The 14072-nt window shown below is 35.2% G+C and overlaps 1 protein-coding gene across 1 annotated transcript in view; it reads left to right on the top strand.

Annotated features, from left to right (window-relative positions):
- Positions 1–14072, top strand: part of LOC127858933 (AF4/FMR2 family member 1-like) — a 191856-nt gene that overhangs the window by 31521 nt on the left and 146263 nt on the right. The window contains exons 3-6 of the mRNA XM_052396276.1: positions 696–1400; positions 6644–6664; positions 11084–11161; positions 12604–12640. Of these exons, the coding sequence (XP_052252236.1) occupies positions 696–1400; positions 6644–6664; positions 11084–11161; positions 12604–12640 (841 nt within the window). The remainder of the gene's footprint in view (positions 1–695; positions 1401–6643; positions 6665–11083; positions 11162–12603; positions 12641–14072) is intronic.

Here is a 14072-nt window from a genome sequence, read left to right as displayed (position 1 = left end):
GCTTTTAGCTCAACTTAGCACAATGTGCTCATGGTGAGCTTTTGTTATCGTCTTTTGTCCATCATGCGTTGTGCGTCGTCTAAATTTGCCTTGGTAACACTCTAAAGGCCACATTTTTTGTTGATCAGAAGATTTGTCCCAAGGATATCTTCGACTAGTTCGAAAATTGTTCCGGTTGGTTGAAAAACATTGCTGCCAGGGTGTGGGGCATTTTTCCTTATAAGGCTATAGTAAACACTTGTAAACACACTTTAAGTCACAAATGTCCAAACTTGGTCAGAGCATTTGTTTTTAGGATATCTTGGATGAGATCAAAAATGGTTCCAGTCTGTTGAAAAAAATAGCCACCACTCCAGGGGGTGGGGAATTTATTCTTATAATATGGCTAAAGTAAAACCTTGTTAGCACTCTAAAGTTACATTAATAGTTCACTCTTTATGAAACCTGGTCAAAACATTTGTTTAATGATATCTTGGGCTCAGCACAGAACTGGTCAGTTCCTTTGTATCTCAGGTGAGAGACTCTTGTTCACTTCATTTATATGTAGAATTTTGCAATTATATAGTGTGATTTGGGTGGCCTTCTTGTTAAAATTGATGCATTCCTGAAAGACGGGTAATTGTCATTGGTCAAGTTTTATTCTGGAGTCGCTATAAATTGTTTTGTTAATATAATAATGTTAACATCTGTTTCAGATCACATATGAGGATGACAAGCTCAGACACGCTCTCGGTGAATTTGAAGATGCCACACATTTCCTACATCATGGGGAGGTTATAGGCGTTGAACGCCAACCCGCGACTCCCCTGCCGTCAGATAAACGACATAGAAACAGATTTATGCCTGCACCGTCACCGCTGACTGGGGACAAACGAAAGGAATCCAGTTCTCACAGTGCCCATAGACAGGAAAACAGGGATGATACTGGGCAGAGGTCTAGTTTTGATGATAGAATCAAAGCACATGAAAGTGCCAAAAACGTGTCTAAAGATTCAAATAGTGCTTATGCTAGTTCAAACAGCGGTTCAGTGACGTCAAACCGGCCAGAACAACCAAAGTCTGCCCCACATTCTGTGGACAGTAATCTTAACCATAAACAGCCATCTTCCAGTAGTCAACCAAGGGTCTCTAAACCAGATTTGTCACATTCTAGTAAGCATGTGTCTAGTGTAGTAAGTAGGGAACCAGTGCTAGAATCGTTCAATCAGCAATTAAGTGTCAGTTTAAAAAAGGAGCTCCCTTCATCCATAGCCAGCAAGCCAGTTTTAAGTACATCAAACCAGTCATCGGAACAGAATTCAAGGTCTTCCACAGACGTGCGGTCAGTCCTGAGTGAAAAGGAGGCTAACAGGACAGTGAATGGAGTTCGGAAACCACGACCACAACTGCATATTCCGGAGGTGAGAAACTGATTGTTACTTCCTTTCAAATGTATTATGTCTTTTATCAATATGTGTATTAATTATAGTACTGAATGAATGGGCTGAATAGAAGCAACTTTTTCAATAGGAAAAAAAGAACTATAAAACTTTAATTTAAATGTATTTGGTTTTCATAAAATATGTTTACATCACTTAAACTTGGAGTATTGCACTCAGAAATGATATATTTTGATGTCACTGGAGTAGTTTTCATACTGTCTTGATGTTGCATAGTTTACTTTCATTACAACTGTTACAAATTTGCATAAAGACAGGGCCCTACACTATGGGGGATTGGGGCCAGGGCCCTTAGAGGGGGGAATTTGCGTTTTTGTACACTTTATTTTATCTCTGGACTTTTTGGCAAAGAAATTTTGCAAATGATAACAGAGTAATATGTTGTTTTGCAATTGTATATTTTCAGGAAGTATGAGATATTAATACCCAACTTGGGCCCTTCATGCAAACAGATCTGACAAATATTAACAAACAATGACAATTGTTACTTTTTTAATTGATCTCAAATATGCCCTCATCTGAGCTCAATGCGAGCTTTTAGTGGCTTTTTATGCTCCTCCAAAATTTATTTTGGGGGGAGCATATAGTCACCGCTTCGTCTATCCGTGTGTGTGTGTCTGTCTGTCCGTGCACCATTTTTGTCCGGGCTATTTCTCAGCAACTAATGACCGGAATTCAGTGAAACTTTATGGGAAGCTTCACTACCAAGAGGAGATGTGCATATTATCAGTTGGTTCTGGTCGGATGATTTTTCACAGAGTTATGGCCCTTTGAAATTTTCTATAAAAAAATTCTTGTCCCTCCAACTACTGTGCCCTCAAGACGTTTGCTTTTATCTCAATATATAGTGCAATATTGTGACAAAAAAACAACTTTGGGGAGCATCACCCGTCTCCGACGGTATCTTGTTTAAAATTGTGTTGTCAATTGTCCATGCGTTAGTGAATCCCTTAATTTTTCTTCTAACAATTGCCCATCCTAAACTGGCTGGCAGATTTAATTGTAACTTTAAATGTAACTTCACAGGAATGATCTATGGATGACATTCTTTCCAAATTATCTAAATTGTTCTGGTCCATTGCATATGGAGGGCACTTAAAATAGATACAGTACAGCCAAAGCGGAACAAACGTATTTCGCGATCCGCGGCAGCAAGGGGAAACGAGTCGATGCCGCGTCAGTCGTTGAAGCCGCGTCAGTATGTGGCGGCAAGTCGCATTTCGCTGCGAAACTTCGCATCTGTCCGCCGAGGCATGCTGTTATCCGCGGCATGATGCCGAGTCGATGCGCATCATGAAATAAAAACCTTTTTAAAATTATTAGTTACATGTAGTAAACAAATTTTGAAAGAACAATTATAATAATAATTAAAATCATAATAAATTTATTGTGCGCGGATTGTATTATCATATACATGTAAGCATAGTTAATGTGTCTGGCCAATTAAGTTTGTTTCCCGCCCGTAGTGTATGTATTTCACACATAAACAAGGTCACGTAATTATGTTTTCGCACATACAAGTGGTCAATGCTCCAGCATATGGTGGATTTATAAATTAATTGCATGTTAATTCTGCTATTATATTTTAGCTGAGAAAATTAGCAGTTTGAAGCCACATCAATAATCAAGACGGTGACGACGTATTTGTTGTTTTGTTAATTATCAGCTTATTATAACTATTGTTTGAATATGCGTATATAAACACGTTTTATTTTGTTCATATTATACAGTTAATATCGCTACTAATTACCCGATAATCCTGTATATTCCAGTTTTAAAGCAAATGCTGGTAAATATTTACGATACACAAACATTCTCGATATATCCTTAAGTATCAAATACATTTTGGCATTTGTTACTATTTATAGAGATGATGAAATAACGTCTAATCGGGGCGTTTTTTCCCCACTGAACACGCGATTTACGCCTGACGTGATGTTCATGTATTTATACAACACAAAATACACCCAAACTTTCCAAACGACGTTCTACATGTCTGCATAATTTTCGCGCGCTTTTTATGAAACAAAGGATATTTTAGCACTGTTTATTTGACGCTAGAATTTGCCAAAGGACGCGTTAGCATTAAAATTCGGAAGTGTGTTTCGGATTACAAATTTAATAATGATAATCGAACGAAACATAAACAGTTGCGCGTAATTAATTCTACGCTACACATACATGTATGTACATGTAGGTGGATATCTTTTCACTCGATCCGCCGTGTACATATGCGGCGGATTTACTCCGCGAAAGTACGCGAGGTAAATACAGACTCGGCGTCCTTGCGCGGATCGATGCCGAGTGCCACGGCGATACGCCGTGTGAAAACACGATTCGGCCGCTGGGACTAATAATCTGGCCGTGGCATAGCCGCGGATTTTGTTTGTGCCGCTTTGGCTGTACTGTATAATAAGTGGAAACATAATAAATCTGAAACAACAAGGGTGCAACATCCTCTAGTTTTGAATTTAATTACGTTTATGGTTATTTTAATTGCGTAATAACGCAAATACGCTTGTCATTTATAGCCCTGGTGAGCAGAGCTATTTTGGTCACATTTATGCCTGTCCTCATTTGTTGTCTACTTTAAGCTCATTTAAAATTAAAAGGCCACAATTAGGTATGAAAAGATCAGAATGTTATATATTGACAATATTAAGGCCAAGTTCTAATCTGGGTCACTACAGTACAGCCAACGCGGAACAATCGTATTTCGCGATCCGCGGCGTCAAGGCGCAACGAATCAATTCAGAGTCAGCCGTTGAAGCCGCGTCAGTATGCGGCGGCACATTGCATTTCGCCGTGATGCTTCGCATCTGTCCGCCGAGGCAAGTAGCGATCCGCGACATGACGCCAAGTCTATGCACATCATAAAATAAAAATCATATAAAAATGTTGAGTCAAATTTTTTTTAAAGAATAATTATAATAATATCTAAAATCATAATTAATTTAATGTATCTATTACTGCATACTTACTATTTTTCCCGTTGCTACTCATTACCATTGTCCCGTATATTCCAGTTTAAAAGCAAATTCTGGTAAATATTTACGCTTAAAGTTCTCATGAATTTCAAGAAATACAAACATACGCCATTTTTCTCTATTACTGCATACTTACTATTTTTCCCGTTGCTACTCATTACCATTGTCCCGTATATTCCAGTTTAAAAGCAAATTCTGGTAAATATTTACGATAAAAGTTCTCATGAATTTCAAGAAATACAAACATACACCATTTTTCTTTAATGTCAAATAAATTTTGGCATTTGTTTCTATTTAAAGATGTGATGAAATAACGTCCAATCGGGCGTTTTTTTTTCCACTGAACACGCGTAAATAACCTGACGTGATGTCCATGTTTTTATACAACACAAAATACACCCACACTTTCCATGCGACGTTCTACATGTCTGCATAATTTTCGCGTGCTTTTTATAGAGACAAAGGACAGTTGTGCGTAATTAATTCAACGATAATTTGTTACGGCGCATTACGTGTCGAATATATTTGAGGACGTGATATTATATAAATAGTCTGTAAAGCGACATATAAAAATCATATCCGCTTATTAAAATGTGAAAATAATAACTATGAAAGTAGCGTAAATCTAGGTTTCGACGCTGCACAAATGTTCATGTAGGGGTATATCTTTGCATTCGATCCGCCGCGTACGTTTGTGGTGGATTTATGCCGCGAAAGTATGCGAGGTTAATACAGACTCGGCGTTGTTGCGCAGATCGATGCCGCGTGCCGGAGATACGCTGTGTGAATACACAACGCGGCCGCCGAGTACTAATTTTCTGGCCGTGGCGTCGTGAGCGAGGATAATGTTTGTTCCGCGTTGGCTGTACTGTATGTCCCAAAACAATATCACCATGTCAAAACTTAAAAAAAAATTGTTAGATTTCTAGAGGCCAAATTTAAGGCTCAATCTGGATGAAATCTGCTCCAAAATGTTTATCTTCACAATATGTAGGGTGAGTTCCGATCTGGGTCATATGTGTTCAAAAACTAGGTCACCATGTTACATCTTAGAAAAAAATACTACCACTTTAGAACATTTATGAATCGTGATAAAACTTTATCTGAATGTTTACATTGTATCTTGACAATATCTAGTCCAAGTTTTAATCTAGTCAAAAACTAACGGGGCTTTTCTCATCATTTGGGAATATGACCTATATACATGTAAAATTGGGATAATTACCGTAAATACACGAATATAATACGCCCTTGTGTACAATACGCACCCCTGAGTTTGGTTTAAATTTATCAGTAAAAATTGAAAATCAGAGTATATTACGCATTAAAACAATCAGTTTCCAAAATCGGCTATGACGCTGTCATTTCCGAAAAAACGTGTCAATGTATATTTGTGTTGTAAAAATAGCACATCAATTTGGTATATTGATCGCGATGTGTTATTGGGCTGTTGTCATGACAGTTGCATAATAAATATCTCTGTCTATTGTTTATATTAATCTAAATCTGGCCCCTTTTATCAACACCTTGAAACGCGTCTCGCTGACAAGCAATGGCCCTGCTCAACACCTTTACCGATAACACATGGGCCAGGCTCCCAGCTGCTGACACCCCGGTCAAGCAGTCATAATTGCAAAAGAAAGAAACAGAGACGCTGTTTTTTTTATAACATTAATTCCATTTGACAACATTCAGAACAATACTAATTATGCTAATTATAATAATAAAATAATAAGTTTTATTATTAAATATCTATATTACTGATGGTTGTTTTATTTAGCATGTATGGTAATATACGGTGTAGCCATGACAATTACCGTTAGCACAGTTGCCCCCCTTTGATGTAATGGTGTAATTCAAAGTGGCTGACACGCAGCGAATAACAACGATTAAGTTGAAAATGTTCACAGGAAAAATTATGTTCTGCTCTACATTCGTATATAATACACCCCCCGTAATTGAAGAAAAATTCGGCAGGTAAAAAGGTGCGTATTATATTCGTGTATTTACGGTAGCATAAATCAGCCAAAGAAGCTATGACTTTTAAACCAGGTCAAATCTTCAATAATTGGTGTTAGCACTTCAGAGTCGTCATGGCCTAGTTTTCTTTTTGCGATTATGTAAGTTCATATTCTGTCTTGACTGTGTGTCTAGGACTATGTGAGCATTGATAGTTTTTATAAAATGTGTAATAATTTATATTTTCTTAATTTTCAGACTGTTGAAGACATTTTTCAGGTATGAAAACTTCTTGAATTTTTGTAATGCTAATGTGCTACAGTGGTTATTGAATTAGCAAGTTAATTTGCTGAATGACACATTGCCTAAGACAAGCACATTTGTGTTCAAGGTCAATTTGTAACTTTCATTATACTCCCCCCTTATTAAGAAAAGGGGTTTTACTGGAATCTTCATGGACAATTGTCTGACCCTTCGTCCAATTGTCATGAAAAGTTTCCTCACATTATTCAAAATACTACATTCAAACTTGCATGGATTGTTAGCTACAGACCTTTGGTCATTAAATTTGGTAAGTTTTCATGCACATGATCTCTGAGTTTTGGTTAATAAATTGTACATGGCCGTAATTTTTGACATTTTGACACTTTAACTTATACAAGTCAGATTTGTCATTGCATTTGGCATTTTGATTGTATGCATAGATGTATAAATCACTGGATGTCAAATAGAATATTTATTTGTCAAATTTTATTTCACTTAATGCTCACAGTGTGTAAACTGTAATTTACTTTGTTGTTATACATGTACATTCTGAATATGTTTGGGATTTACATTTTACATTATAATGCTCAAAAACTGTAACAAATACTTTGTGGCAAAAAATACCTTTCATCAGAAAGATTCACTTTATTATCATCAGAATTAGAGCTTAATATGGTGAATAATGTTCTTAACATTATAGATCTTGCTTAATTGGAGCTTTCACATCTTTAAACTCTAATAATTTGCTTGAATTGCTTTCAATGTTAGGGCTATGATGTGACATTACAACATTGCTGCACCAACATGTCAACAAAGCTGTTTTCAATCAATTTTCCTGCAGCAACAGCAAAAAATATGTTTAACATGTTTTACAAATTGTTTGGCTTGTGATGATTGCCACTGCACTCAATTCTCTTGTCATATATGAATGTGTATGGACACTTGAGATTAACAAACATGTACCATAACTGTCCATATTATTATATTGATTGGACTGATACAGTCTTAAGATAATGTTGATAAAACAAATATACAGTAAGATGTATTGTTTTTTTTAACAAAAAACACATAAATTTGAAATCTTTTGTTGGAACTCCTGAACTATATCCAAAGAAAGTATTTGTAATTTTGAGCCGCAAAGGTAATGAACATTCATACTGTTTTCTTAATGATCAATAGAAATTGACATACATTTTAAACTCACAAAAAGGAAAGATTTTTTTTTTGTAATTTGAAAACATGTAAAAACATTGTATTTATGCATAAATGTGATACTTGTGACATTTTAGACATGCCAGTCTAGATTGCGTCTATAAAAACTAAAATCAGGGTTCCCTCTGGGCTTTCAAAAGTTGTCGCCACTTACTTTCGCCAAATTTAAAAAGTTGTTGCCACACTGGGGCTACATTTGGGCAATGAAGATCATGTTATTATAATACAAACAAAAACTGAGCATTTACAGTATGTTAAAGGAATTGATTTAATAACAGTAGTATTAATAATAACAACACATTTAACATTGTTAATTAAATAAAGGCACATTCAATCAGTTGTAACTCTTGTTGATTGACACCTTCTTAGCAGCCTGAATATGTTGCCACAGTTTTGGTGCTTCAGAAGCTTTGTGGTATTCTGAAAATACAAAAAGGGAAATATAATATTAATATAATACTAATAATAATCAATGAATGTGAAGTATATAAATAATATAAATGAGTGCTAGCATATGATCTACTACATAGAGCCCTTAACACAACCGTCAAATAAAATAAGCATTTGTGTATATCAAATGTCAAATTGATTTCCATGTGCTAAACTATGTTTACCTTTTTTTTTAAGGTACATCTGGTAGTGAATGAATTGATAAGTGTTGAGGATATAAAGAGTTCACACAGCATAGATTATGTATTGGAAATCATATTGAAGGAAATGAAATTCTGATAAACAACTGTCTTTGTTTGGTTTTTGTTTGTTAGCTGGTGAACAATAGCGGTGGGAACGTTTGCATTTTGAATGAGTCTCAAAATAAGCAGCATCTAATGTTCACTTTCTAAAAGTCGTTTTACACTCTGAACTTGCCATTTTGACGAGTGAAACAGCAATATGTCACCGTTTAAATAGAACCAATAGATGTAAAATGTTTTACTATTTTCTATAATTACACCGATTTTTCTAAAAACAATCGATACTTACCTTTTGATTGTCATTGTTGTCAATTTAACGGTCTTGAATCTGCTTCGAACACTGTGACAAACACTTCACATTTAAGCGCAAAGTCGGTATATTTCAATATTGCCTTATCTCTGAAGCAATAAAACTGCCGACCAATTAAGATAACTTGCAACAACACCCCAGATAATCGCAATTATCACCATAACATTCCACTTTGCGGTAGTCGGCAGTCAGCACCACGCTCCATTGATTACAGCTGTATCGCTTACACCATGGAAATATATAGTATTACGACTGCCGTAAAGCGGCTGGTAAACACAGCGTCTTTTGTCATTTTAAGAAAATATGAACGCAGAAAAATGCCGATTTTTTTAAAATCGCCATTTACGAAATTTTGTCGCCAGATTTTTTATTTTGTCGCAATTGGCGCCAATGGTGATCGACAGCGGGAACCCTGAAAATCCCGGGACTTTTTGGCAAAGAAATATTGCAAATGATAACAGAGTACATGTAATATGTTGTTTTGCAATTGTATATTTTCAGGAAGTATGAGATATTAATACCCAACTTGGGCCCTTCATGCAAACAGATCTGACAAATATTAACAAACAAGGACAATTGTTACTTTTTTAATTGATCTCAAATATGCCCTCATCTGAGCTCAATGAGAGCTTTTAGTGGCTTTTTATGCTCCCCCAAAATTTATTTTGGGGGGAGCATATAGTGACCGCTTCGTCTGTCCGTGTGTGTGTCTGTCTGTGCACAATTTTTGTCCGGGCTATTTCTCAGCAACTAATGACCGGAATTTAATGAAACTTTATGGGAAGCTTCACTACCAAGAGATGTGCATATTATCAGCGGGTTCTGGTCGGATGATTTTTCACAGAGTTATGGCCCTTTGTAATTTGCTATAAAAAAATTCTTGTCCCTCCAACTACTGTGCCCTCAAGACGTTTCCTTTTATCTGAATATATAGTGCAATATTGTGACAAAAAAAAACTTTGGGGAGCATCACCCGTCTCCGACGGTTTCTTGTTTGGAATTGTGTTGTCAATTGTCCTTGCGTTAGTGAATCCCTTAATTTTCTTCTAACAATTGCCCATCCTGAACTGGCTGGCAGATTTAATTGTAACTTTAATTGTAACTTCACAGGAATGATCTATGGATGACCTTCTTTCCAAATTATTTAAATTGTTCTGCTCCATTGCATATGGAGGGCACTTAAAATAGATATAGTAAGTGGAAACATAATAAATCTGAAACAACAAGGGTGCAACATCCTCTAGTTGTCCTTTATTAAGTTTGTTTAAGTCATGTTCCAAAATGGGGTCAAAAATGGAGACGACCCGGTGGTCACATGATTCATATATACTTACATAGCAAAAGGTAACTTAAAAATCCTCTCTTGAAAGACGAGGATCGGAGGTCTAACCCTTTGCATGTTGGGAAATTTGTTGTCTGCTAAAATGTCGTCTGCTGAATTTCTAAAATAAGCATTTTCTTCCATTTTTTTCTAAGAATACTATCAGAATAGCAAACAGTTTGGATCCTGATGAGAAGCCACGTTCTGTGGCGTCCCATCTGGATCAAAACTGTTTGCAAAGGCCTTTGGTCCCATCACTGAAAGAGTTAAAATGTACAATGTGGCATTCTATGGTGGCTCCCTACCAATTTTGTTCAAATGACCCTGGGGTTGTTTTCCGTAATATGTACAATGTATATAGTAAAGTTAAAACTAAAAATAACTCAGGCAAAGAGGTTTGGTATTTTACATGTAACATGATGCGATGCTTATCTACTAAGTTTCTTCCAAATTTCCCATATATGTCCATAGTACAATTTAAAGAGATCTTTAAAACCGCAATGCCCAGAGGTTTTGTATTAAGCTCATTTGTTCAAAATCTGTGGGTGGGGTCAAAACTGGCCCCACAGCAATAGGTGGATTTGCTGCCTATCCAGGGTTCTTGAGATCAAATGGCAGCATTGTGTGTTGGTAATAGTGAATAATAGTTACAACTTCTTTACTTTACACCCTAGTTAAAACAACTGCACAATAACAAACAGGTATCCAAAGAGCAAAACCAATATTTTAATAATTCTTATTATTCAATTAATGAAAAATTTAATATTTTTTGCTATCTATGAATTACCTTGTCACGTCTTTGCAAGAGACATTACCTTTTGAATTGTAAGCATTTTTCTTTAAGAAGCTTTGTGAATAGTCTATTGGTTTCTGACCTTGGTTTTTCTGTGTGTTGCCAGGAGTTTGATCTTCCCCAGCCTGTCACTGCCATAAATACTCCCTTCAAAGATGGGAAGACAATCAAGTTTCCCTTCAAGGTAAGTGACTGAAGGACATACACTGTTCGTGTTAGAACAGATTTTGAGTGACACGTCGAACAGGAAAACCAAGCCTTATCAGTTATTATGATGGTTTCGTTGCCGGAATATATGAGCATTAGCCGTCATTTCTTGATATTCACCAACATACCCACATAAATTAATTAAAATAAATCGGAGATGTGGACTGCAAAAACAGCTTATGTATCCTTGTACCATCTTAGTATCCATGTTTGTTTTTAGTGAAATGTTGCTGTTTCAAGTTTTTTTACCAAGGAAAAGATTTTGTGCATTTGGCGGCAAGTTAAATGATAAGTTATGATTACTCGAATACAATGGCTACCATTATGAACAAGAGTTTTCATAAAAATTGTAAAATGCTTACCATGTGTCTTTCAAGATTTCGGGACTAATTAAAAAGGGCAATGTTTTGATTTTGTTTACTATATGAATGTTCTATGGCAGAGCTCGACATAAACATTTGTCCAATTGTCTGGGATAAGCAAAATATAGATCTGGACAAGTGGACAGAATCTGTATGTCGGACTGAACAGGTAAAGAAAGATTGAGGTATTTTTTTACCTAATAAACAGCAAGATATTAGTTTAAATATCCAGTTATTCAGGTGGAATGTCTTTCCTGGACTTTTTATGCTTAATTCAAAACCGTAAGGTATTCTAATTAAAAGCTTTGACAAGGGAGATATTGTATACTTGTATTTCAAATCACCACACAATTACTGTAGCTCTAAATTCCCTTGAAATTTATTTAATGACATCATTATGTCATACGGTTTATTTACATCAGATGTTTTGTATACATTAATAATAAACCATTGATTCTTTTTCCAATGTTCTTTTTAGTTTTATTTGTTTATGAATGAATGTGGTGGTTTGCGCAATAAATGTGTGGTAAACTATTATTGCTCTTATCGAGTAGCAATTTTAACATTATTATAAGCTATTAAAGAGTAAATAAATAGGTTTACAATCTCTGTAATTATGCATCATTGATTTGTGTTTACTATATTGAAAGATTTAGGGTCAATACTCCTAGTATTTTTATAATTGATTTATCTGGTACACTTGTGAGACATTTTTCTTAAGATATATGTTGCAAAATTTACTAAACTGACATAGTATATTAAGTAATATTTTAAAGTCCGTACAAGTAGTTTTTTAGCGAGGACAAATACACTTTTAGGGCAATCGTCCGACTGAACAAGTGGATTTAAATTTAAAGTTAAGCTCAGTATGGTTTAATAGCATTTAGCTTTTTGGGAAATCAAGTCTCCAAGTTTACAATATTAGCAACTCACCATTCATTCCTTTTAAGGCTCCATATTTTTTACCAATGAATGTAACTCTGAAAATACAACTTATTTTTTTAAGCATATCACTGTTAGGGATAGATGCTTGCATGAATTTGTTTTCTCTTTACAGAACCTCCTCGAATCAAATGATCAGGTTGTCAGCAAAGGTGAGAAATTATTAAAGTTTGCAAATGCTTTCAAAATTAGGCTTTTTTGTATTTTAGGGACTTAGCTTTGGGGCACAGGGCCCAGTCTTATTTTTGGGGGGAAATATCGCAGCAGCTTTGGCACTAGAAATTCTGAACAGAAAAAAACAGATATAAAATTATGTTATGTTTGAGCAAAAGTGCCTCATGTTAAATTGATCTTGGGGATGACAAGATATTTATTTTCAAACCATCTTTTATATGCGGTAAATGCCTCGTGTTTCTTCTTTAAGATATTTTTTGTTAATCCTTTAAAATAACACAAACAGAAGTGACGAGTTGACAGCCATCATTTAACAGATACACAGTGTTAGGTCAGTTGCCAGGTTGAAAACTATTCTCTATTATATTCTATAAAAAAATGACAGTGTGCAACTTCCCGTACGATTTTAATAAAACTTTTACAAAATTATTATCTGCAAGTTTATAGCCCATATATTGTCAACATTTCATGGCCTTTTTACTGCGTTTTTCTTAAAAATGCAATTGGGACTTCTTATTGTACCCTTTTGCCAAAATATGCACATGTTAAGAGATATACTATCAGTAACGGCTTCTGTTGGTGGTCGCTGTGGGTTATGGATAAGATTAGTCAATATAAATTGTCGCCATATAGTCTTTTGATGATTTTTGTTTTGGCAGACTCTTGGCGTCAATAGTCCACTCTATCTTTTTAATAGCGAGAGTTCCGACACAAATTTCGGTCGCATCACTCCTGAATTTAAATACACACATATTTGTGACTATTATGAAAAAACGTTGCCTAAATAGTATATAATGAGCAAAATATATCGAAATTAACCTGTTAATAAACTATATTTCGAGTTTGTTTCATCCAATATAAATCCTGTATAGTAAATGTTCATGTTATCTCCCTTGGTGGAGGTTAAATTCAACTATGTTTGTAACTGAGTTCGAACAAACAAAGTGTGCAATATGCACAAAACAGTAAGAAATGAAATTAGAAATAATAATCATAAGAAGAAGAAGAAGCAAAAGAAAAATTATAACTATTATAACTCAAAATATTTGAATCGACAGTAACGAAATACCCCAAAAGTAATAGGTACGAAATAGCTATGGTACGAAATAAGAACAACAACAACAATGCCAAAATGGATGCCTTTGAGAAAATGATCGTTCAATGTCTATAATTTCGAATAAAATAAAGGTAATTTTTGTGATCTTGGTTCATATTTGTCAAACAACGGATAGATTTTAGATATATACACTTGAAAATACTTTAATTCCCATAATATTATTGTATTTATTTTTCGTTATGGTTTTTACAGACCAGAGTTTCAGCGTTAAGATTTATTCTGAACGCGAATTATTTCAGCTAGGATAAGATGTCCGCCTAGCGACAGGGAGGTCATGGGTTCGATCCCCACGG

The sequence above is a fragment of the Dreissena polymorpha genome, chromosome 14 (assembly GCF_020536995.1).
Source record: "Dreissena polymorpha isolate Duluth1 chromosome 14, UMN_Dpol_1.0, whole genome shotgun sequence".
Classification (NCBI taxonomy): domain Eukaryota; kingdom Metazoa; phylum Mollusca; class Bivalvia; order Myida; family Dreissenidae; genus Dreissena; species Dreissena polymorpha.
This window is presented reverse-complemented; position numbering and strand designations above follow the sequence as displayed.